General features: G+C 40.5%; 1 protein-coding gene and 1 pseudogene across 2 annotated transcripts in view; both read left to right on the forward strand.

The window, feature by feature from the left end:
• Positions 1-2,029, forward strand: part of AQP9 (aquaporin 9) — a 54,889-nt gene extending 52,860 nt beyond the window's left edge. Inside the window, exon 6 of one of the 2 annotated variants that reach the window (XM_054450001.2) lies at positions 81-2,029. In XM_054450001.2, the coding sequence (XP_054305976.1) occupies positions 81-255 (175 nt within the window). In that variant the 3' untranslated portion in view covers positions 256-2,029. The remainder of the gene's footprint in view (positions 1-80) is intronic. The other variant, XM_054450002.2, reaches the window with a different exon arrangement.
• A 20,825-nt stretch (positions 2,030-22,854) lies between these two features.
• LOC129013589 (large ribosomal subunit protein eL28-like) lies at positions 22,855-23,267 on the forward strand (annotated as a pseudogene).
• Positions 23,268-24,778: the final 1,511 nt, after the last annotated feature.

Here is a 24,778-nt window from a genome sequence, read left to right on the forward strand (position 1 = left end):
TAACAAGTGAGTGAAAAACTAGACAGTAATACCAGGAGGAAGGCCAAGAAATGTATCACTAATTTCTTGTTTGATTTCAGAGCTGGAAACAACTTCTGGTGGATTCCTGTAGTGGGCCCTATGGTTGGTGCTGTCATTGGAGGCCTCATCTATGTTCTTGTCATTGAAATCCACCATCCAGAGCCTGACTCAGTCTTTAAGGCAGAACAATCTGAGGACAAACCAGAGAAATATGAACTCAGTGTCATCATGTAGTGGCATGCTCAGCTCTGGATCTGCAATCAGTTTGGGACTCTCTTCAGAAAGATGGCATCTAAGTGTCCTGTGTTTTTGTACGCCTGAGGTGGAATCCACCCAGTTTTTTCTGCTAGCCATATGGGACACCTAATTGGAAAAGCATCTGAGTAAAAGTTTGGAAACAATGACCACTTCTCTACCAGTGTCCCCCACCTGCAACCCCCAGAATAACACTGACTGTCCCCTGAAACAGCCTTCTCTCCTGCCCTGTTTATTTCATCCTTGATGGGAATTCTTGCTAGGTAAGCACTAATAACTTGGCATCTTGACGATAGTCTCATTTGGGTGGTCTCAGCTGCACTATCTGTATAAAATGGTGTTACCAAAACCCTTTTCTTCAGTATCGACAAAGATTACATTCTGAGTACCAACCAAACCCTAAATTGAAAGACAAAACCATGGTTTCAGTCAACATATTCATGAATTAGGGAGCTAATGGGTTAAGCTTCTAGTTCTGCTGCGCTACTGGATTTGTATAAATACTGATATTCTCCAAACCTAGTGGTGTAGGGAGCAAGAGAATGCAGCTGGAAGGCACAAGGGGAGGACATTGTGGCATTCAGAAACTGCAGGAGACAAGATGAATTTGAGAAGCCAAATGGAATTTTTAATGGAAACCATTTATCAGATTAATCTCTTGCTCTCCTGCATTTTAGAGGACACCAATTAATTTCCTAGTCTTTAGTATATAATAACCTAAAATACAATTGTAACCTCAGTCATGAAAAATACATCACTCTGTCTTTTTAGCTCAAATGTATTTTCCTAATTGCCCACTTGAGAACAGACATTTGACAAGTTATATCCACGACTGTGCTTGTCCATTATTTTACACATGCCCTAGAAGCCAAAACTGAAAGCCACTGGATCCTGGTCTAGCTGAATCTTCAGAGTGGGAGGTCTCCAAAAAGATAATATTACCTTATTGGGCTTAACAATTCGCAAGGCACTTTCACACACATTATCTAATTTAATCCTCATAAAGACTATCTGAGGCAAATGCCACATTGCCCATTTTTCAGATAAAGAAACAAAATCTTTGGGAAGATAAGTTGAGCTGTCCAAGAGCACATGGAAAGTTGAACGTTATCTAATGCATCCCTCTACCTTTCAGAAGATCAGTAGCTGGCTGAGAATCTTTGCCAAATCTTCCTGGCTGGCCAGAAGTGGAATTGGCAGCTTCTAGAGTATATACACCTCTGGACAAAATGTTCCTCAATCTTAAGATACAAAGACCCTCATTGTCTGGGTCTATTCCCACACTTACTGAGTACAAATGAAGGAAAGTGGTAGCAATTTAATCATAACTTTCATTTGCTGAAAAACATTATGAGAAGGCCTCCCTTCCTAAGCCACCTCTGGTCTTGCTAAGTCTTGATCTTCCTTCCTGCCAGCACCAAACATTACATTCAGAGGATTTCCTCTGGCTCAGTCTTTTCCCCTTGAAGTCCTCTAATAGATGTTACTTTTGACAAAAGACCGCCTATGAGTTACAAGCACCGGGGATGCTCTACATCAAGGGATGCACCTTCAGTCAAACTGTCAAAAAGCCCAGAATTCCCAAAGGCATTCGGTTTCCCAACTGCTTTGTGCTGATAACAGAACAACAGAAAGCAAATGTGAAATGTTTCTGATGACTTATGTTCTACAATCTATGGACATATGGGATTTTTTTTTCTTGCTTTGAAGCTACCTGGATATTTCCTATTTGAAATAAAATTGTTGGGTCATTGTTGGTTGGTTGGTTGGTTTTTATAAGTACTAAGATTACTAAGTACATCTAGTTCAGAGGTTGTCTATTGTGTCTACAAATTTGAATTTCCTGGGGGAACTTTTGAAAAAATACTAGTGCCCAGTTGGTCCTTTGTAAACATCTCAGGTGATTCTAAAATGCAGCAAGGGTTGAGAACATTGACTTGGGTAAATCACACGGGTCTAAAGTTTCTTTGACCGTGTCCAGCAGTGGCCAGGTAATTCCTGGCAGGATTCCAGAGTCTTGGGATCCTCATGGATTAGAGCAATGGTTTTCCTCCCTCCCTACTTCTAAAGGGAACATGTGGCAATATTTGGAGACTTTTATGGTTATCACAACTGGGAAGGGGATGCTAATGGCCTCTAGTGGCTAGAGGCCAGGGATGCTGCCAAACATCCTACAATGCAAAGGCAACCCTCCGAAGAAATAATTATTTGGCCCAAAATGTTAATAATGCTGAGGCTGGGAGACCTTGGTGTCGAGGAAAGGTGGGGAGGGGAGTAAGAGAAGATACTGAAATCCTGTACCTTGATTCAAGTTCAGCCAGGAGCAAAGGTGCCATACAAACCAGGAACAAACACTGGGGGTGGACTATAATTCTTAGAGCAAGAGGCAACTCAAAATTTGAGTTTTGAGGATGAACTGTGGAATCTATGATCTATGCAGGTGCTCATTAAACACAATTTGATGATTGATGACTAGGATTTATAAAGAGGAAATGTACCATTATGGAAATCAACCCCAGGAAGATTTTTTTCAATGGAAAAAAGTGCTTTTGTTCCAGGTGCTCACACTCAAATTCTCTCCCCACCCCCACCCCCGTTTACAAATAAGTGGATTTACCTTTGTGGAGTTATTTTCCAAGAGAATGTTTATATGGTTGAATTATCTGTATCCGAAGTCAACTAGATAGAGCCAACTCATCCATTTTTAAAATAGTTGCTTTAAGAGTTAGAATTGTAACATTCCTCCTTCCCTCCCCCTCATGAATCGAAAAACTTGATAGGAGCATTTATCTTAATGCCAAAAATATAATTTCTCTGATTCTTTAACCGGTTGAGATCTCAGAGCATGTCAAAGGTTGCAGGGCTTTTCTAACCAGTAACAACCAGTCAATATCCAGCTGTTAAACAGGATACTCCACGTAAAAATGCCATATGTAAAATGTTATCCTTCTGATATAAATTATTATTTCCTTTAAATTGCTTACACACACACAGACACACATACACACACACGTCTTACTGTAAGGTATATTGATGTTCAATAATATCGTCATGGGAAAAAAATACATCTTCCAGTTAGAGAGAATGGTTTATAAGTTTTATTTAGCCACAGAACCTATCGTTCAAATAAAACCTTATATGACACCCACAAGTGAACTGGAATTGCTATAAATAAAAAAAGGGAGGGGGATCAGGAGCTTCATTCTGCTTGTGATATCATCTTAAAAACACACCCCCAATGCAGCCCCTAAGGGATCTCTGAAGAGAAATTGTGTGTGTGTGTGTGTGTGTGTGTGTCACAGCTGGGGGTGGGGTTTCAGAACACAGTGTCACAGTTTGAAAATCATTGATAAAGACTTGGGATAAGTTGTTGGTGCACACTTTTATGAAAGTTTCAAGGATATAACCTACAAAAGACCATATTAGTTTAATCTCAGGTCATTTTCCAAAGACTTCTTAATAAATGAATTAGACAGGGTGAACAGAATTACTCAATCCAGCAAACATTACCCACAAAGAGATGTGGTACATCAGTTCTCAAACCGGGAATTTAAGTTCTCTGTGACAACATGTTTACTAATCACAGCCGATACACAGAAGCAATGGTAGTCCTGGTCACACTTACTGTGTTGACTGTCTAAGTCTGTATAAAAATAAATAGATAGATGATAGACAGACAGATAGGTAAGCAACCAATCATGCTCCAATCTCTTTCTTATTGCTGGAAATGGAGTAGCTCTTATTCAAGAGATGCTGTCTCTGGATTAGTGAAAAGAGGGCGCCAGGCAAACTGAACATGAATCCATAGAACTCTGTGTGGATGGAGATGCTGCCCAAGCCAGTTGGATTCTGTCTCCCTCCAGGGCTATCTTATGTTTCTAGTAGCTTTCGACACTTTTGCCTTTGTGGACCTCTCCCCACCCCTGAAAGTATCAATTAAAATAAATCGTTTTGTAATTGTTCTGGTGACAAGCTCGATTATATTCTTTTTTTCTGGATGTGATTTCAGGAGAGATTTAAGCCTTTCCGTGGCCTCTTAGAACTAGCATGGGTTCCAGGCATAGCCCCCAGTGAGGAAGTCCTACTATCTGCCACTGCGTCCCTAGTCTAGCGTGCCCCCCTCTGTTCCAGAGCCCCTCACACGCAGCACCTTCCTCCACGGGGCCCTCAACTCCCTCACTGTGGGGTCTTAGGAAACACTGCGGGAGCCTTGGGGGTCCTGGAGGTTGTGAGGGACGCTCCAGAGGCCGGACCACTGTTCATGTGGATAGGCCACGTCGTGGCCCTCCGCCCTCCGCCTCAGGCTCCCAGCAGGAGAGAGGCTTCCTGACTTCCTTCCTGCAGAGGATGCAGGGCGGTCCAGGGGCCCGAGTACCTCCGATGCAAAGGTCCTGCGTAACGTGTTATTAAAGAACAATTCTTGTGCTTTAATTCTTAGTGTCTCACAGTTCACAAAGCACGTTCATATCCAGGACTTCTAAGACTCTGAGAACAGCTCAGCAAGTAGATTATTATCTCCACTTAGAGATGGGGAAACTGAGGGCCGAGGCCTTAAACAATTTGTACCAAGTTCCAGAGTGAAGAGTGAAAGAGATGGGATGCGAACCGCGTGTCTGTGTGGGGTGACCAACCATACCAGGTTGCTTGGGACTCAAGCGTTGCATGGGATGCAGGATTCAGTGCCAATACCAGGACCAGTCGGTCACCCTCCGTCCTGAGCCAAGACTCCTGCAGTTCCCACCACCGAGCCTCCTTGCAGACAGATGGTCTCCTTTGGGCTCATTGTCTTGCAGCAGATAAAATGTTCTTTGATTAATTTACCAGAAAGAGAGAATGTCTTCATTTTTAATTTCAATTATAAATGTGAATAAATATTTTAAGAGTGGCACAGTGGTTTAGAGCATAGGCTATTAATGAAAATTCTGTCAGTTCTACCTTCCATATGTATTCCAAATCTGACCTCTTCTCACACACAGCCATAGTCTAAGCGACGGCCTCTGTCTCTTAGGTCTTAGAAAAGCCTCCTAATAGGTCTCCCTACCTTTCTGCTTAAACTCCTGCTGCCTGTAATCAACACAGCAGCCTGCATGATCTTTAGATAAAAGCCCAACTGTACTTAGAAGTGTCACATGCTCTGACCTTCCTGGCCTGGTCTTTACTGCTCTCCCCTTTGTCTGTCACCTCGGCTGCAGCCATACAGGCTTCCATCCTGATCCCTGAACCCATCAAGCAAGCCCCAGCCACAGGGCCTTTGCACCTGATGTCTTTCTTACTTGAAATCCCCTACCCCACCTCCTTTGGGTGCCTATTCGATGTCACTGTTAGTAAGGCCTTTCTGATCACCCATCACTCTCTACCCACTTTCCTGATTTATTTTTGTCCCCAGCACTTACCACCCTCCCTAAAATACACATATTTTGTATTAAACTTGTTGGATTTTGTCTGTTTCCTCCTGTTGGAATAGAAGGTTCACGCTGGCAAGACGTTTTGCTCTTTAATTCTCCACCTCTGCCCCAGGGCCTAGAACATGGTAGTTGCTCTATGAAAATTAGTTGAATTAATGCAGTACAGAGTCATCCTCTCTGGGTTCAAATCCTAGTTCCTCTACTTGCTAGTACAGTAGCCAAGTTAGTTAGCCTCAGTTTTCTCATGGATTAAGTAGAAATAATAACAGTGAGATAATTAAGGTAAAGTTCTTAGAAAAGTCCCAACCTTATAGTATATATTATATAAACATGAACTGTTGCTGCCACAGCCTCTGCTGTTGTTATTATTACTGATGTCATTATAATATGTGGGAGTTTGAAAACATGGAATAATGTCATTAAAATTTGGTTACAAGCTCTTGCCTTGCTTTTTATAATTCAATCCTTCTCAGTTGCACATGTCTTTCAGGAACCATCTTTCAAGCACCTAAGGTTTCAGTTTTATTTTTCAGTCTTTAAAACAAGTCAGTAGGATTATCTTATTTTATTATGAAAGATTTAAAAAATACACAATAGTGAGAAAATGGTATAATGATACCCCATGTACCCTTCACTCAGCTTCAACAGTTGCCAAAATATAGCCAATAATGTTTTACTTATTCACCCTCTCTGCTTTTCACTTCTTCCCCTGGGATTTTTTTGAAGCAAATCCTAGACATGATATCATTTTACCCATGAATATTTAAGATGTATTTCTAAAAGATAAAAATTCTTTTTAAAAACATAACCACAATGCCATTATCACACATAAACTAAGTACCAATAATTTCTCAATTTCTTAATATCATCAAATATGGAGTCATTGTGGACATTTCCAGTGAGACTGCCCTTTGTTGTTACTGTTGTTCGGAGAGTTTCTCACTATGTTGCCCAGTCTGGATTCGAAATCCTGGGTTCAAGGAGTCTCCTGAGTAGCTGGTACTAAGGTACACACCACCACACCTAGCTGAGACTGCCTTTAACTCTGGCATGTAACAATGTAGATTCTGTAAGGGTTGAAAACCAGTGAGTCACTCTGATGTCTAATGGCTCAGGCAAAATCAGGGTTTTGCAGCAACAGTTTGGGACTCAAGGGTTTCCTGGGATGCAGGATTCAATGCCAATACCAGAACCAGTTGGTCACCCTCCATCCTGTGCCAAGATTCCTGCACTTCCCACCACCAACCCCCCTTGCAGATGGATGCTGTCCTTTGGGCTCACTGTCTTGCATCCTCAGATTTATACCTTCCTGTCCAATTCTATAAGATTTTTGCAAAATATTTTCATTTTAATGCAAAAAGGAAAATGCATTTGTCTGCTACTACTAAAAAGTAGCCATCTACCAGGAGTAAAGTTATGTTTAAGCAAGGAGGAAGTCCTGCATTTATTTGAAATTATGGAAAATATAATTAACAATTATTGTTACACAAAGAAATCCACACTATACAAAATGCTTATACTTCAAATGGTAAAATATACTGTGAAAAGAACTCCAAATATTTAACATCTGTGCAGCCCTGTGAGCGACACTGTGAGTGATTAAGGCAAGCGAACACCTAACAAATCCTACTATAATCTATGGTGTTAGTACTTACTTGATATTTATATATTTATTCTTACCCAAAGACTTCAGACCTTTGGAAATGGAAACTTACACAACAGTGGCACAATACTTCCATGTTCCAACACTTTCATGAAGGAAATCACCTTTATCTAGAGAGGATTTTGATGGCCCTTGGCTGGCTGATCTGTGGTGATATTCTGATAATAAGATTCTGATCTAATGGAGGATATAGTTCTAGTCAAAAATCACCTATAGATCATGAAGAAGCGAGGACCATTGCCAGATGGGCATGAAGAAGCATTGCCCATCCCAGAGCCTGTTCTCAGCCTAGAACCATAAAAAGACCAAATAAAAAAACCAGCAGAGAATTGATGTTTCGTTGCTGATGTGATTATCTTTGGAATAAGACCATGGGGGCATTCAACTGCTAACACATTGGAGACTGTGTAGCTAGTGTTCAAAATGTCAGGCTCTAGAGACTGTCAGATTGGATTCCAGTCCACCACTGAATAGCTGTGTGACCCTAAACCTCAACTTCCTCATCCATTAAATGGGAATGATACTAGTACTTGTGTCCTATAAGTTCTTGAAAATATTAAGGAAATGCCTATGAAACGTGTAGCACAATGCCTGGAATTTATTTCCCTCTTAATACTTCTTAGCTAATTCTGTTATTATTATTTCACATTTACGAATTCAGCTGTATATTTGTGTAAGAATGTGAAGCCCAAGAAAAGTTTCCAGGAATATGAATTTGCTAACACCTAAATAATCTAATTCATATGGCTGGCTTAGTTTTGACAGTTTTGTTAATACACTCAGGTGCAAAGAACCTACATAAGGCTGTGCTTAGCTTATGAATTACAGAGTTTAGTTTTGATAAATTAATTAAACAAATTATTTAGTTGCCTAATGGAGCTGCCAAATTAATCTGAAAAATCTATCAAAAATAAATGAAGAATGATTTACAGAGTTAATGAAACTCCCAATAAAAATCAGCAGGCTATTTTTTGGAGAAATTAACAAGCTGACTCTAAAATTTGAATGGAAATACAAAGTAACTAGAAAAAAACAAACAAACTAGGAAAAGAGGGAAAACATAGGAAAAGTTAGGCTATTTAATTTCAAGACTTTCTATAAAGCCCTGCTAATCGGGACAGTATGCTATTAGTGTAGGAAGGAATAAATAGATTAATGAAACATAATAGAGCATCCATAATTTGACCCATGCTTATACAGTAAATTGATTTTGAATAAAAGTAGCTAATGCAGTCCTGTGGAGAAGGGAAAGTGTTTTCAACAAATGGTACTGAACAACTAGAAAAAAAGGCAAATCTTGACTTCTACTTCACAAAAACATAACAGAAAATTTAACTGAATATGGAGCATAGACTTAAAAATAAAACTTAAAACTATAAAGCTTCTTGAGAGAAATATGGGAGAATATTTGCAACCTTGGGAAGGGCAAAGGTTTCTTGTATGAGAATACAAAACTATAAAAAAAATAGATCAATTGTACGTCAATAAAACTTAAAACTTCTACCCATTAAAAGAGATCATTAAGAAAATGAACGGGCAAGCCACAGACTGGAAAAAAATGTTTGTAATAGCTGTATCTAACAAAGGTAATGTACTCAAAATATATGAACTCACCCAACTCAATAAGAAAGACAAACCAATTTTTAAAATAGACCATGGATGTAAACAAACAGGCAGGGGGAGGAGCCAAGATGGCCGAATAGGAACAGCTGCGGTCTACAGCTCCCAGCGCGAGCGACGCAGAAGACGGGTGATTTCTGCATTTCCATCTGAGGTACCGTGTTCATCTCACTAGGGAGTGCCAGACAGTGGGCGCAGGTCAGTGGGTGAGCGCACCGTGCGCCAGCCGAAGCAGGGGCGAGGCATTGCCTCACTCGGGAAGCACAAGGGGTCAGGGAGTTCCCCTTCCAGGGGTGACAGACGGCACCTGGAAAATCGGGCCACTCCCACCCGAATACTGTGCTTTTCCGACGGGCTTAGGAAACGGTGCCCCAGGAGAGTATAGCCCGCACCTGGCTCAGAGGGTCCTACGCCCACGGAGTCTCGCTGTTTGCTAGCACAGCAGTCTGAGATCAAACAGCAAGTCGGCAGCGAGGCTGGGGGAGGGGCGCCCGCCATTGCCCAGGCTCGCTTAGGTAAACAAAGCAGCCTGGAAGCTTGAACTGGGTGGAGCCCACCACAGCTCAAGGAGGCCTGCCTGCCTCTGTAGGCTCCACCTCTGGGGGCAGGACACAGACAAACAAAAAGACAGCAGTAACCTCTGCAGACTTAAATGTCCCTGTCTGACAGCTGTGAGGAGAGCAGTGGTTCTCCCAGCACGCAGCTGGAGATCTGAGAACGGGCTGACTGCCTCCTCAAGTGGGTCCCTGACCCCTGACCCCCGAGCAGCCTAACTGGGAGGCACCCCCCAGCAGGGGCAGACTGACACCTCACACGGCCGGCCAGGTACTCCAACAGACCTGCAGCTGAGGGTTCTGTCTGTTAGAAGGAAAACTAACAGAAAGGACATCCACACCAAAAACCCATCTGTACATCACCATCATCAAAGACCAAAAGTAGATAAAACCACAAAGATGGGGAAAAAACAGAGCAGAAAAACTGGAAACTCTAAAAACCAGAGTACCTCTCCTCCTCCAAAGGAACGCAGTTCCTCACCAGCAACGGAACAAAGCTGGACGGAGAATGACTTTGACGAGCTGAGAGAAGAAGGCTTCAGACGATCAAATTACTCCGAGCTACGGGAGGATATTCAAACCAAAGGCAAAGAAGTTGAAAACTTTGAAAAAAATTTAGAAGAATGTATAACTAGAATAACCAATACAGAGAAGTGCTTAAAGGAGCTGATGGAGCTGAAAACCAAGGCTCGAGAACTACGTGAAGAATGCAGAAGCCTCAGGAGCCGATGCGATCAAATGGAAGAAAGGGTATCAGCCCTGGAAGATGAAATGAATGAAATGAAGCGAGAAGGGAAGTTTAGAGAAAAAAGAATAAAAAGAAACGAGCAAAGCCTCCAAGAAATGTGGGACTATGTGAAAAGACCAAATCTACGTCTGATTGGTGTACCTGAAAGTGACGGGGAGAATGGAACCAAGTTGGAAAACACTCTGCAGGATATGATCCAGGAGAACTTCCCCAATCTAGCAAGGCAGGCCAACATTCAGATTCAGGAAATACAGAGAACGCCACAAAGATACTCCTCGAGAAGAGCAACTCCAAGACACATAATTGTCAGATTCACCAAAGTTGAAATGAAGGAAAAAATGTTAAGGGCAGCCAGAGAGAAAGGTCGGGTTACCATCAAAGGGAAGCCCATCAGACTCACAGCGGATCTCTCGGCAGAAACCCTACAAGCCAGAAGAGAGTGGGGGCCAATATTCAACATTCTTAAAGAAAAGAATTTTCAACCCAGAATTTCATATCCTGCCAAACTAAGCTTCATAAGTGAAGGAGAAATAAAATACTTTACAGACAAGCAAATGCTGAGAGATTTTGTCACCACCAGGCCTGCCCTAAAAGAGCTCCTGAAGGAAGCGCTAAACATGGAAAGGCACAACCGGTACCAGCCACTGCAAAATCATACCGAAATGTAAAGAACATCGAGACTAGGAAGAAACTGCATCAACTAACGAGCAAAATATCCAGCTAACATCATAATGACAGGATCAAATTCACACATAACAATATTAACTTTAAATGTAAATGGACTAAATGCTCCAATTAAAAGACACAGACTGGCAAACTGGATTAAGACTCAAGACCCATCAGTGTGCTGTATTCAGGAAACCCATCTCACATGCAGAGACACACATAGGCTCAAAATAAAAGGATGGAGGAAGATCTACCAAGCAAATGGAAAACACAAAAAGGCAGGGGTTGCAATCCTAGTCTCTGATAAAACAGACTTTAAACCAACAAAGATCAAAAGAGACAAAGAAGGCCATTACATAATGGTAAAGGGATTAATTCAACAAGAAGAGCTAACTATCCTAAATATATATGCACCCAATACAGGAGCACCCAGATTCATAAAGCAAGTCCTGAGTGACCTACAAAGAGACTTAGACTCCCACACATTAATAATGGGAGACTTTAACACCCCACTATCAACATTAGACAGATCAACGAGACAGAAAGTCAACAAGGATACCCAGGAATTGAACTTAGCTCTGCACCAAGCGGACCTAGTAGACATCTACAGAACTCTCCACCCCAAATCAACAGAATATACATTTTTTTCAGCACCACACCACACCTATTCCAAAATTGACCATATACTTGGAAGTAAAGCTCTCCTCAATAAATGTAAAAGAACAGAAATTGTAACAAACTGTCTCTCAGATCACAGTGCAATCAAGCTAGAACTCAGGATTAAGAATCTCACTCAAAACCGCTCAACTACGTGGAAACTGAACAACCTGCTCCTGAACGACTACTGGGTACATAACGAAATGAAGGCAGAAATAAAGATGTTCTTTGAAACCAACGAGAACCAAGACACAACATACCAGAATCTCTGGGATGCATTCAAAGCAGTGTGTAGAGGGAAATTTATAGCACTAAATGCCCACAAGAGAAAGCAGGAAAGATCCAAAATTGACACCCTAACATCACAATTAAAAGAACTAGAAAAGCAAGAGCAAACACATTCAAAAGCTAGCAGAAGGCAAGAAATAACTAAAATCAGAGCAGAACTGAAGGAAATAGAGACACAAAAAACCCTTCAAAAAATAAATGAATCCAGGAGCTGGTTTTTTGAAAGGATCAACAAAATTGATAGACCGCTAGCAAGATTAATAAAGAAAAAAAGAGAGAAGAATCAAATAGATGCAATAAAAAATGATAAAGGGGAAATCACCACCGATCCCACAGAAATACAAACTACCATCAGAGAATATTACAAACACCTCTATGCAAATAAACTAGAAAATCTAGAAGAAATGGATAAATTCCTCAACACATACACCCTCCCAAGACTAAACCAGGAAGAAGTTGAATCTCTGAATAGACCAATAACAGGAGCTGAAATTGTGGCAATAATCAATAGCTTACCAACCAAAAAAAGTCCAGGTCCAGATGGATTCACAGCCGAATTCTACCAGAGGTACAAGGAGGAGCTGGTACCATTCCTTCTGAAACTATTCCAATCAATAGAAAAAGAGGGAATCCTCCCTAACTCATTTTATGAGGCCAGCATCATCCTGATACCAAAGCCTGGCAGAGACACAACAAAAAAAGAGAATTTTAGACCAATATCCTTGATGAACATTGATGCAAAAATCCTCAATAAAATACTGGCAAACAGAATCCAGCAACACATCAAAAAGCTTATCCACCATGATCAAGTGGGCTTCATCCCTGGGATGCAAGGCTGGTTCAATATACGCAAATCAATAAATGTAATCCAGCATATAAACAGAACCAAAGACAAAAACCACATGATTATCTCAATAGATGCAGAAAAGGCCTTTGACAAAATTCAACAACCCTTCATGCTAAAAACTCTCAATAAATTAGGAATTGATGGGACGTATCTCAAAATAATAAGAGCTATTTATGACAAACCCACAGCCAATATCATACTGAATGGGCAAAAACTGGAAGCATTCCCTTTGAAAACTGGCACAAGACAGGGATGCCCTCTCTCACCACTTCTATTCAACATAGTGTTGGAAGTTCTGGCCAGGGCAATTAGGCAGGAGAAGGAAATCAAGGGTATTCAATTAGGAAAAGAGGAAGTCAAATTGTCCCTGTTTGCAGATGACATGATAGTATATCTAGAAAACCCCATTGTCTCAGCCCAAAATCTCCTTAAGCTGATAAGCAACTTCAGCAAAGTCTCAGGATACAAAATCAATGTGCAAAAATCACAAGCATTCTTATACATCAATAACAGACAAACAGAGAGCCAAATCATGAGTGAACTCCCATTCACAATTGCTTCAAAGAGAATAAAATACCTAGGAATCCAACTTACAAGGGATGTGAAAGACCTCTTCAAGGAGAACTACAAACCACTGCTCAAGGAAATAAAAGAGGATACAAACAAATGGAAGAACATTCCATGCTCATGGGTAGGAAGAATCAACATCATGAAAATGGCCATCCTTCCCAAGGTAATTTACAGATTCAATGCCATCCCCATCAAGTTACCAATGACTTTCTTCACAGAATTGGAAAAAACTACTTTAAAGTTCATATGGAACCAAAAAAAAGCCCGCATCGCCAAGTCAATCCTCAGCCAAAAGAACAAAGCTGGAGGCATCACACTACCTGACTTCAAACTATACTACAAGGCTACAGTAACCAAAACAGCATGGTACTGGTACCAAAACAGAGATATAGATCAATGGAACAGAACAGAGCCGTCAGAAATAATGCCACATATCTACAAGTATCTGATCTTTGACAAACCTGACAAAAACAAGAAATGGGGAAAGGATTCCCTATTTAATAAATGGTGCTGGGAAAACTGGCTAGCCATATGTAGAAAGCTGAAACTGGATCCCTTCCTTACACCTTATACAAAAATCAATTCAAGATGGATTAAAGACTTAAATGTTAGACCTAAAACCATAAAAACCCTAGAAGAAAACCTAGGCATTACCATTCAGGACATAGGCATGGGCAAGGACTTCATGTCTAAAACACCAAAAGCAATGGCAACAAAAGCCAAAATTGACAAATGGGATCTAATTAAACTCAAGAGCTTCTGCACAGCAAAAGAAACTACTATCAGAGTGAACAGGCAACCTACAAAATGGGAGAAAATTTTCGCAACCTACTCATCTGACAAAGGGCTAATATCCAGAATCTACAATGAACTCCAACAAATTTACAAGAAAAAAACAAACAACCCCATCAAAAAGTGGGCGAAGGACATGAACAGACACTTCTCAAAAGAAGACATTTATGCAGCCAAAAAACACATGAAAAAATGCTCACCATCACTGGCCATCAGAGAAATGCAAATCAAAACCACAATGAGATACCATCTCACACCAGTTAGAATGGCAATCATTAAAAAGTCAGGAAACAACAGGTGCTGGAGAGGATGTGGAGAAATAGGAACACTTTTACACTGTTGGTGGGACTGTAAACTAGTTCAGCCCTTGTGGAAGTCAGTGTGGCGATTCCTCAGGGATCTAGAACTAGAAATTCCATTCGACCCAGCCATCCCATTACTGGGTATATACCCAAAGGACTATAAATCATGCTGCTATAAAGACACATGCACACGTATGTTTATTGCGGCATTATTCACAATAGCAAAGACTTGGAACCAACCCAAATGTCCAACAATGATAGACTGGATTAAGAAAATGTGGCACATATACACCATGGAATACTATGCAGCCATAAAAAATGATGAGTTCACGTCCTTTGTAGGGACATGGATGAAATTGGAAATCATCATTCTCAGTAAACTATCGCAAGAACAAAAAACCAAACACCGCATATTCTCACTCATAGGTGGGAATTGAACAATGAGAACACATGGACACAGGAAGGGGAACATCACACTCTGGGGACTGTTGTGGGGTGGGGGGAGGGGGGAGGGATAGCATTGGAAGATATACCTAATGCTAGATGACGAGTTGGTGGGTGCAGCGCACCAGCATGGCACATGTATACATATGTAACTTACCTGCACATTGCGCACATGTACCATAAAACCTAAAGTATAATAATAATAATAATAATAATAATAAAAAAATAAAAAAAATAAAAAAAAAAAAATAAATAAATAAAAAATAAAAAAATCCACTGTATCAAAATGAAAAAAAAAAAAAAAAAACAAACAGGCACTTCATTAAAGAATACATATGAATGACCAATAAGCACATTAAGGAAGTTCAAATTAAAATCACAATGATACACCATGTTGCAGGCATTAGAACAGTTATCTTTAAAATATACTGGAGACACCAAATAGCAGAATGTGGGGCAATTGAAGCCCTCATATGTTGCTAGTAAAAGCGTAAAATGGTACAACTATTTCATAAAAATATTTATTATAAAGGTAAACTTACACCTACTCCATGATCTTCCATTCTACTCCCAAGTACTTAACAATAAAAAGATCAAATTTTAAAAACCAACAACAAAAACTGTTATGCAAGAATGTTTATAGCATCTGCATTCATAATAGTTCCAATCTGGAAAATGGAAACTGTTTTTGAAATTTCCAGATTTGGAATATTTGGAATCCAAATGTCCATCAACATGAAAATGAATAAACAATTTGTGGTATATTCTTACAACAAAAATATTTCTCGAAATAAAAAAGAAAATGTGGAGGTTCTAAGATGGCCGAATAGGCATAGCTCCAGTCTGTAGCTCTCAGCATGAGTGACGCAGAAGATGGGTGATTTCTGCATTTCCAACTGAGGTACCGGGTTGACCTCACTGGGGCTTGCTGGACAGCGGGTGTAGGATGGTGGTTGTAGGCCATGTACCATGAGCCGAAGCAGGGCGAGGCATGGCCTCACCCGGGAAGTGCAAGGGGTCGGGGAATTCCCTTCCCTAGCCAAGGGAAGCTGTGACACACAGCACCTGGAAAATTGGGTCACTCCCACCCTAATACTGCACTTTTCCAACAGTCTTAGCAAATGGCACACCAGGAGATTATATCCCACACCTGGCTCAGAAGATCCCACACCCACGGAGCCTTGCTCACTTCTAGCGCAGCAATCTAAGATCGAACTGCAAGGCAGCAGGGAGGCTGGGGGAGGGGCACCCGCCATTGCTGAGGCTTCAGTAGGTAAACAAAGCAGCCTGGAAGCTCGAACTGGGTGGAGCATACCGCAGCTCAAGGATGCCTGCCTGCCTCTGTAGACTCCACCTCTGGGGGCAGGGCATACCTGAACTAAAGGCAGCAGAAACTTCTGCAGACTTAAACTTCCCTGTCTGACAGCTTTGAAGAGAGTAGTGGTTCTCCCAGCACAGAGTTCGAGATCTGAGAATGGACAGACTGCCTCCTCAAGTGTGTCCCTGACCCCTGAGTAGCATAACTGGGAGGGACCTCCCAGTGGGGGCCGACTGACACCTCATACGGCCAGGTGCCCGCTCTGAGACGAAGCTTCCAGAAGAAGGAGCAGGCAGCAACATTTGCCGTTCTGCAATATTTGCAGTTCTTCAGCCTCTGCTGCTGATACCCAGGCAAACAGGGTCTGGAGTGGACCTCCAGCAAACTCCAACAGACCTGCAGCTGAGGGTCCTGACTGTTAAAAGGAAAACTAACAAATAGAAAGGACATCCACACCAAAACCCCATCTGTACGTCACCATCATGAAAGACCAAAGGTAGATAAAACCACAAAGATGGGGGAAAACAAGAGCAGAAAAGCTGAAAATTCTAAAAATCAGAGTGCCTCTTCTCCTCCAAAGGAATGCAGCTCCTCGCCAGCAACGGACCAAAGCTGAATGGAGAATGACTTTGACGAGTTGAGAGAAGAAGGCTTCAGAAGATAGGTAATAACAAACTTCTCCGAGCTAAAGGAGGATGTTCAAACCAATCGCAAAGAAGCTAAAAACCTTGAAATAAGATTGAACAAAAGGCTAACTAGAATAAACAGTGTAGAGAAGAACTTAAATGACCTGACTGAGCTGAAAACCATGGCACGAGAACTACGTGACGCATGCACAAGCTTCAGTAGCCAATTCGATCAACTGGAAGAAAGGGTATCAGTGATTGAAGATCAAATGAATGAAATGAAGCAAGAAGAGAAGTTTAGAGAAAAAAGAATAAAAAGAAATGAACAAAGCCTCCAAGAAATATGGGACTACGTGAAAAGACCAAATCTATGTCTGATTGGTGTACCTCAAAGTGACCGGGAGAATGGAATCAAGTTGGAAAACACTCTTCAGGATATTATCCAGGAGAACTTCCCCAACCTAGCAAGGCAGGCCAACATTCAAATTCAGGAAATACAGAGAAGGCCACAAAGATACTCCTCGAGAAGAGCAACCCCAAGACACATAATCATCAGATTCACCAAAGTTAAAATGAAGGAAAAAATGTTAAGGGCAGCCAGAGAGAAAAGTCATGTTACCCACAAAGGGAAGCCCATCAGACTTACAGCTGATCTCTCGGCAGAAACTCTACAAGCCAGAAGAGAGTGGGGGCCAACATTCAATATTCTTAAAGAAAAGAATTTTCAACCCAGAATTTCATATCCAGCCAAACTAAGCTTCATAAGTGAAGGAGAAATAAAATCCTTTACAGACAAGCAAATGCTGAGAGATTTTGTCACCACTAGGCCTGCCCTACAAGAGCTCCTGAAGGAAGCTCTAAACATGGAAAGGAACAACCAGTACCTGCACTGCAAAAAACATACCAAATTGTAAAGACCATCGAGGCTAGGAAGAAACTGCATCAACTAATGAGCAAAATAACCAGCTAACATCATAATGACAGGATCAAATTCACACATAACAATATTAACCTTAAATGTAAATGGGCTAAGTGCTCCAATTAAAAGACACAGACTGGCAAATTGGATAAAGAGTCAAGACCTATCAGTGTGCTGTATTCAGGAGACCCATCTCACCTGCAGAGACACACATAGGCTCAAAATAAAGGGATGGAGGAAGATCTACCAAGCAAATGGAAAACCAAAAAAAGCAGGGGTTGCAATCCTAGTCTGATTAAACAGATTTTAAATCAACAAACATCAAAAGAGACAAAGAAGGCCAATACACAATGGTAAAGGGATCAATTTAACAAGAAGAGCTAACTATCCTAAATATGTATGCACCCAATACAGGAGCACCCAGATTCATAAAGCAAGTCCTTAGAAACCAACAAAGAGACTTAGACTCCCACACAATAATAATGGGAGACTTTAACACCCCACTGTGAACATTAGACAGATCAACGAGACAGAAAGTTAACAAGGATATCCAGGAATTGAACTCAGCTCTGCACCAAGCGGACCTAATAGACATCTACAGAACTCTCCACCCCAATTCAACAGAATACACATTCTTCTGAGCACCACATCGCACTTATTCCAAAATTGACCACATAGTTGGAAGTAAAGCACTCCTCAGCAAACATAAAAGAACAGAAATTATAACCAACTATCTCTCAGACCACAGTGCAATCAAACTAGAATTAAGGATTAAGAAACTCACTCAAAACTGCTCAACTACATGGAAACTGAACAACCTGCCCCTGAGTGACTACTGGGTACATAATGAAATGAAGGCAGAAATAAAGATCTTCTTTGAAACCAATGAGAACAAAGACACAACGTACCAGAATCTCTGAGACACATTCAAAGCACTGTGTAGAGGGAAATTTATAGCACTAAATGCCCACAAGAGAAAGCAGGAAAGATCGAATATTGACACCCTAACATCACAATTAAAAGAACTAGAGAAGCAAGAGCAAACACATTCAAAAGCTAGCAGAAGGCAAGAAATAACTCAGATCAGAGCAGAACTGAAGGAAATAGAGACACAAAAAACCCTTCAACAAATCAATGAATCCAGGAGCTGGTTTTTCGAAAGGATCAACAAAATTGATAGACCGCTAGCAAGACTAATAAAGAAGAAAAGAGAGAAGAATCAAATAGACGCAATAAAAAATGATAAAGCGGATATCACCACCGATCCCACAGAAATACAAACTACCATCAGAGAATACTATAAACACCTCTATGCAAATAAACTAGAAAATCTAGAAGAAATGGATAAATTCTTGGACACATACACCCACCCAAGACTAAACCAGAAAGAAGTTGAATCCCTGAATAGACCAATAACAGGAGCTGAAATTGAGGCAATAATTAAGACCCTACCAACCAAAAGAAATTCTAGGACCAGACGGATTCACAGCTGAATTCTACCAGAGGTACAAAGAGGAGCTGGTACCATTCCTTCTGAAACTATTCCAATCAATAGAAAAAGAGGGAATCCTCCCTAACTCATTTTATGAGGCCAGCATCATCCTGATACCAAAGCCTGGAAGAGACACAACAAAAAAAAGAGAATTTTAGACCAATATCCCTGAAGAACATTGATGCAAAAATCCTCAATAAAATACTGGCAAACCGAATCCAGCAGCCCATCAAAAAGTTTATCCACCATGATCAAGTGGGCTTCATCCCTGGGATGCAAGGCTGGTTCAACATATGAAAATCAATAAACGTAATCCAGCATATAAACAGAACCAAAGACAAAAACCACGTGATTATCTCAATAGATGCAGAAAAGGCCTTTGACAAAATTCAACAGCACTTCATGCTAAAAACTCTCAATAAATTAGGTATTGATGGGATGTATCTCAAAATAATAAGAGCTATTTATGACAAACCCGCAGCCAATATCATACTGAATGGGCAAAAACTGGAAGCATTTCCTTCGAAAACTGGCACAAGACAGGGATTCCCTCTCTCACTACTCCTATTCAACATGATGTTGGAAGTTCTGGCCAGGGCAATCAGGCAGGAGAAAGAAATAAAGGGTATTCCATTAGGAAAAGAGGAAGTCAAATTGTCCCTGTTTGCAGATGACATGATTGTATATTTAGAAAACCCCATTGTCTCAGCCCAAAATCTCCTTAAGCTGATAAGCAACTTCAGCAAAGTCTCAGGATACAAAATCGATGTGCAAAAATCACAAGTATTCCTGTACACCAACAAAAGACAGAGAGCCAAATCATGAGTGAACTCCCATTCAGAATTGCTTCAAAGAAAATAAAATACCTAGGTATCCAACTTACAAGGGATGTGAAGGACCTCTTCAAGGAGAATTACAAACCACTGCTCAACGAAATAAAAGAGGACACAAACAAATGGAAGAACATTCCATGCACATGGATAGGAAGAATCAATATTGTGAAAATGGCCATACTGCCCAAAGTAATTTACAGATTCAATGCCATCCCCATCAAGCTTCCAATGACTTTCTTCACAGAATTGGAACACACAACTTTAAAGTTCATATGGAAGCAAAAAGGAGCCCGCATTGCCAAGACAATCCTAAGCAAAAAGAACAAAGCTGGAGGCATCACGCTACCTGATTTCAAACTATACCACAAGGCTATAGTAACCAAAACAGTATGGTACTGGTACCAAAACAGAGATATAGACCAATGGAACAGAATAGAGCCCTCAGAAATAATACCACACATCTACAACCATCTGATCTTTGACAAACCTGACAAAAACAAGAAATGGGGAAAGGATTCCCTATTGAATAAATGGTGCTGAGAAAACTGGCTAGCCATATATAGAAAGCTGAAACTGGATCCCTTCCTCACACCTTATCCAAAAATTAATTCAAGATGGATTAAAGACTTAAATGTCAGACCTAAAACCATAAAAACCCTAGAAGAAAACCTAGGCATTACCATTCAGGACATAGACATGGGCAAGGACTTCACGTCTAAAACACCAAAAGAAATGGCAACAAAAACCAAAATTGAGAAATGGGATCTAATTAAATTAAAGAGCTTCTGCACAGCAAAAGAAACTATCATCAGAGTGAACAGGCAACCTACAGAATGGGAGAAAATTTTTGCAATCTACCCATCTGACAAAGGGCTAATATCCAGAATCTACAAAGAACTTAAACAAATTTACCAGAAAAAAAGTAAACAACCCCATCAAAAAGTGGGCAAAGGATATGAACAGACACTTCTCAAAAGAAGACATTTATGCAGCCAAAAGACACATGAAAAAATGCTCATCGTCACTGGCCATAAGAGAAATGCAAATCAAAACCACAATGAGATACCATCTCACACCAGTTAGAATGGCGATCATTAAAAAGTCAGGAAACAACAGGTGCTGGAGAGGATGTGGAGAAATAGGAACACTTTTACACTGTTGGTGGGACTGTAAACTAGTTCAACCATTGTGGAAGACAGTGTGGCGATTCCTCAGGGATCTAGAACTAGAAATACCATTTGACCCAGCCATCCCATTACTGGGTATATACCCAAAGGATTATAAAACATGCTACTATAAAGACACATGCACACGTATGTTTATTGCGGCACTATTCACAATAGCAAAGACTTGGAACCAACCCAAATGTCCATCAGTGATAGACTGGATTAAGAAAACGTGGCACATATACACCGTGGAATACTATGCAGCCATATAAAAGGATGAGTTCATGTCCTTTGTGGGGACCTGGATGACGCTGGAAACCATCGTTCTGGGCAAACTATCACAAGGACAGAAAACCGAACACCACATGTTCTCACTCATAGGTGGAATTGAACAATGAAAACACTTGGACACAGGGTGGGGAACACCATACACCAGGGCCCGTCATGGGGTGGGGGGAGTAGGGAGGGATAGCATTAGGAGATATACCTAATATAAATGACGAGTTAATGGGTGCAGCACACCAACATGGCACATGTATACATATGTAACAAACCTGCACGTTGTGCACATGTACCCTAGAACTTAAGGTATAACAATAAAAAAATTTAAAAAGAAAATGCTATCAATATATACCATAATATGGATAAATCTTAAAAACATGCTGAGCAAAAGAAGTCAGATATAAAAGAGTGCATAATGTGTAATTTCATTTTTATAGAGCTCAAGAATAGAAAAAAAAACATACTCTATAGTTATAGAAACCAGAGCAATGGTTGCTTTAGAAATGGAAGAGAGCACTGTTTATAAAGGAGCTTGAGGAAACTTTTGAAGGAAATGGAAATTTTATAAAACATGCTTTGGCTAAAGTTTACATGGATGTACACACATGTCAAAACTCATCAAACCCTACACTTTAAAATCTGTGCAGTTAACTGTGTATAAATTATGCAAAAGTATTTATAGTTGATTTCTCATCAGAAACCATGAAGGCCAGACGGCAGTGGCATAGTGTATTTAGAGTAATAAAAGAAAAAGACTGTCAACTAAAAACTACATGACCAGCAAAACATCCTTCAAAAATGAAGATGAAATTAAGATATTCCCAGACAAACAAAAACTGAGAGAGTTGTTACAACTGTATCTTCCCTACAAGACATTCTAAAGGAAATCCTTCATGGTAAAATTAAAGGACACTACACAGTAACTCTAATCCATATGAAGAAATAAACAGGCTGGTAAAGGTAACCACATAGGTAAAAACAAAAGGCAATATGCATGTATTTTTGTTTGTAACTCTTTTTTTCCCATGGTCTGGTTGTAAAGATAACTGCATAAAGCAATAATTACAAAGCTCTGTTGATGGAGGCTATAAAATCAAAAAACAAAAATCAATTTTATTTCCATACACTAGCAACAATCTGAAAATAAAATTTTAAAAATAATCCCAGTTACAACAGCATGAAAAATAATAAAATTTAGAAACAAATTTAACAAAAAAAGTAAGAAGTACAACACTTGTACACTGAAAACTGTGAACTATCATTAAAGGCAATTAAAGGATATCTAAAAAAATGAAAAGATATTCCACATTCATGGTTTAGAAAGTTTAACACTGTTAAGATGGTATGGCTATTTCCATCTCCAGCACTGTGAGAGGAACTGCCACCATGTCTGTGCTTCTGCAGTGGTTGGTGGTGCAGAACTGCTCCAGTTTCCTGATCAAGAGGAATAAGCAGACCTACAGCACCAAGCCCAGTAACCTGAAGCCCCACATTCCCTCTGCTACCAGGCCAACTCACCACAAGACTGTGGATGTGAAGCCAACAGCTGATGGAACGGTGTGGTGGTGGTCATGAAACAGAGATCAGGCCAGCAAAAGCCAGCCACCTCCTACATGCACGCAGACCACCATCAACAAGAACAACTGGGCTACTTTCAGCAGCATCAGGCACATGATCCTTAAGAACAAAGACTGCCCTGACCTGCACATGGCTGCCATCCACAGGGCCAATGCCATCCTGCATAGCCAGAGCCTGTGATGGTGAAGAGGAAGTGAACCTACCCCAACAAGAGTGCCTGAGCCCCCTGTCCCCCAAAAGCAATAGTCAGATGACCTTTTCCCAACCAAAAAAAAAAAGAAGAAGAACAGTAATAAAGACGGTGTGGTAAGCAGAATAATGACTCACCAAAGATATCCACATTCAAACTCCTGGAACCTGTTAAAATATTAACTTATGTGGCAAAAGAGAATTTGTAGATGTGATTACATTAAGGACCTTGATGGGGGGAGCTGGTACTGGATTGTCTGATTGAGTCCAATCTGATCACACGGGTCTTTAAAAGTAGGGAACCTTTTCCAGCCGTGGGAAGGAAGTGTGACTTCAGAAGTGAGAACCAAGGAACTAGCAGCCTGTGAAGGACTTGGCTTGCCATTTTTGTCTTGGACGATGGAGAAGGGTGTGGTAAGCCAAGGAGTGAGGGTACTGTCTCGAGTGACCAGGGAGGATGCTGTTAAGACCCATGTGGGACTTCTGACCTACAGTATTATAAGATAAAATTTATTGTTTTAAACCACTTTATTGGTACTAATTTGTTACAAAAGTCATAGAAAGCTAATACAGATGGCAATACATCCAAATTCATATACAGATTCAATGCAATCCCTGTTAAAAATCCCAGCTTTGTTTTTGAAAGAAATTGGCAAGCTGATCATAACATTCATATGGAAATGCAAAGGATGAAGAATAGCCAAAACTTTGTCTTTAAAAAGGACAAAGGCAGATGACTCAGACCTCCTAATTTTACAACTTAGTACATAGCTGCAATAATCAAGACAGTGTGGATACAGACAGACATTTAGAACAATGAAATAGAATTAGGAGTCTAGAAATAAATCCATAAGTCTGTGACCAGTTGGTTTTCAACAGCGTTGCCAAGGCAATTCAGTGGGGGAAAGAATGGGCTTTTCAACAAATGATGCTGGGAAAACTGGATTTCCACATGCAAAAGAATGAATTTGGACCCATACCTCACAATATACGTGAAAATTAACTCAAAAAGAATCAAAGACCATAAATATAAAAGTTAAAACTATAAAATGCTTAGAAGAAACATAGGCATAAATCTTTTGTCCTTAGTTCAGGTAATGGCTTCTTAGATATGACACTAAAGCATTGTCAACAAAAGAAAAAAATAGATAAGTTGGACTTCAACAAAATTAAAACTTTTAGGCTTCAAAGGACATCATCAAGAAAGTGAAAAGATGGGCAGGCATGGTGGCTCACGCCTGTAATCCCAGCACTTTGGGAGGCCAAGGCAAGTGGATCACTTGAGGCCAGGAGTTCGAGACTAGCCTGGCCAACATGGAGAAATCCTGTCTCTACTAAAATACAAAAAAATAGCCAGGTGTGTTGGCACACGCCTATAATCCTAGCTACTCAGGAGGCTGAGGCATGAGAATTTCTTGAATCTGGAAGGTGGAGGTTGCAGTGAGCCAAGATAGCACCATTGCACTCCAGCCTGGGCAACAGAGCAAGACTGTCTCAAAAAAAAAAAAAAAAAAAAGTGAAAAGATGACCCATAGAATGGGTG

Source organism: Pongo pygmaeus, chromosome 16, assembly GCF_028885625.2.
Source record: "Pongo pygmaeus isolate AG05252 chromosome 16, NHGRI_mPonPyg2-v2.0_pri, whole genome shotgun sequence".
NCBI classification, from domain to species: Eukaryota; Metazoa; Chordata; class Mammalia; order Primates; family Hominidae; genus Pongo; species Pongo pygmaeus.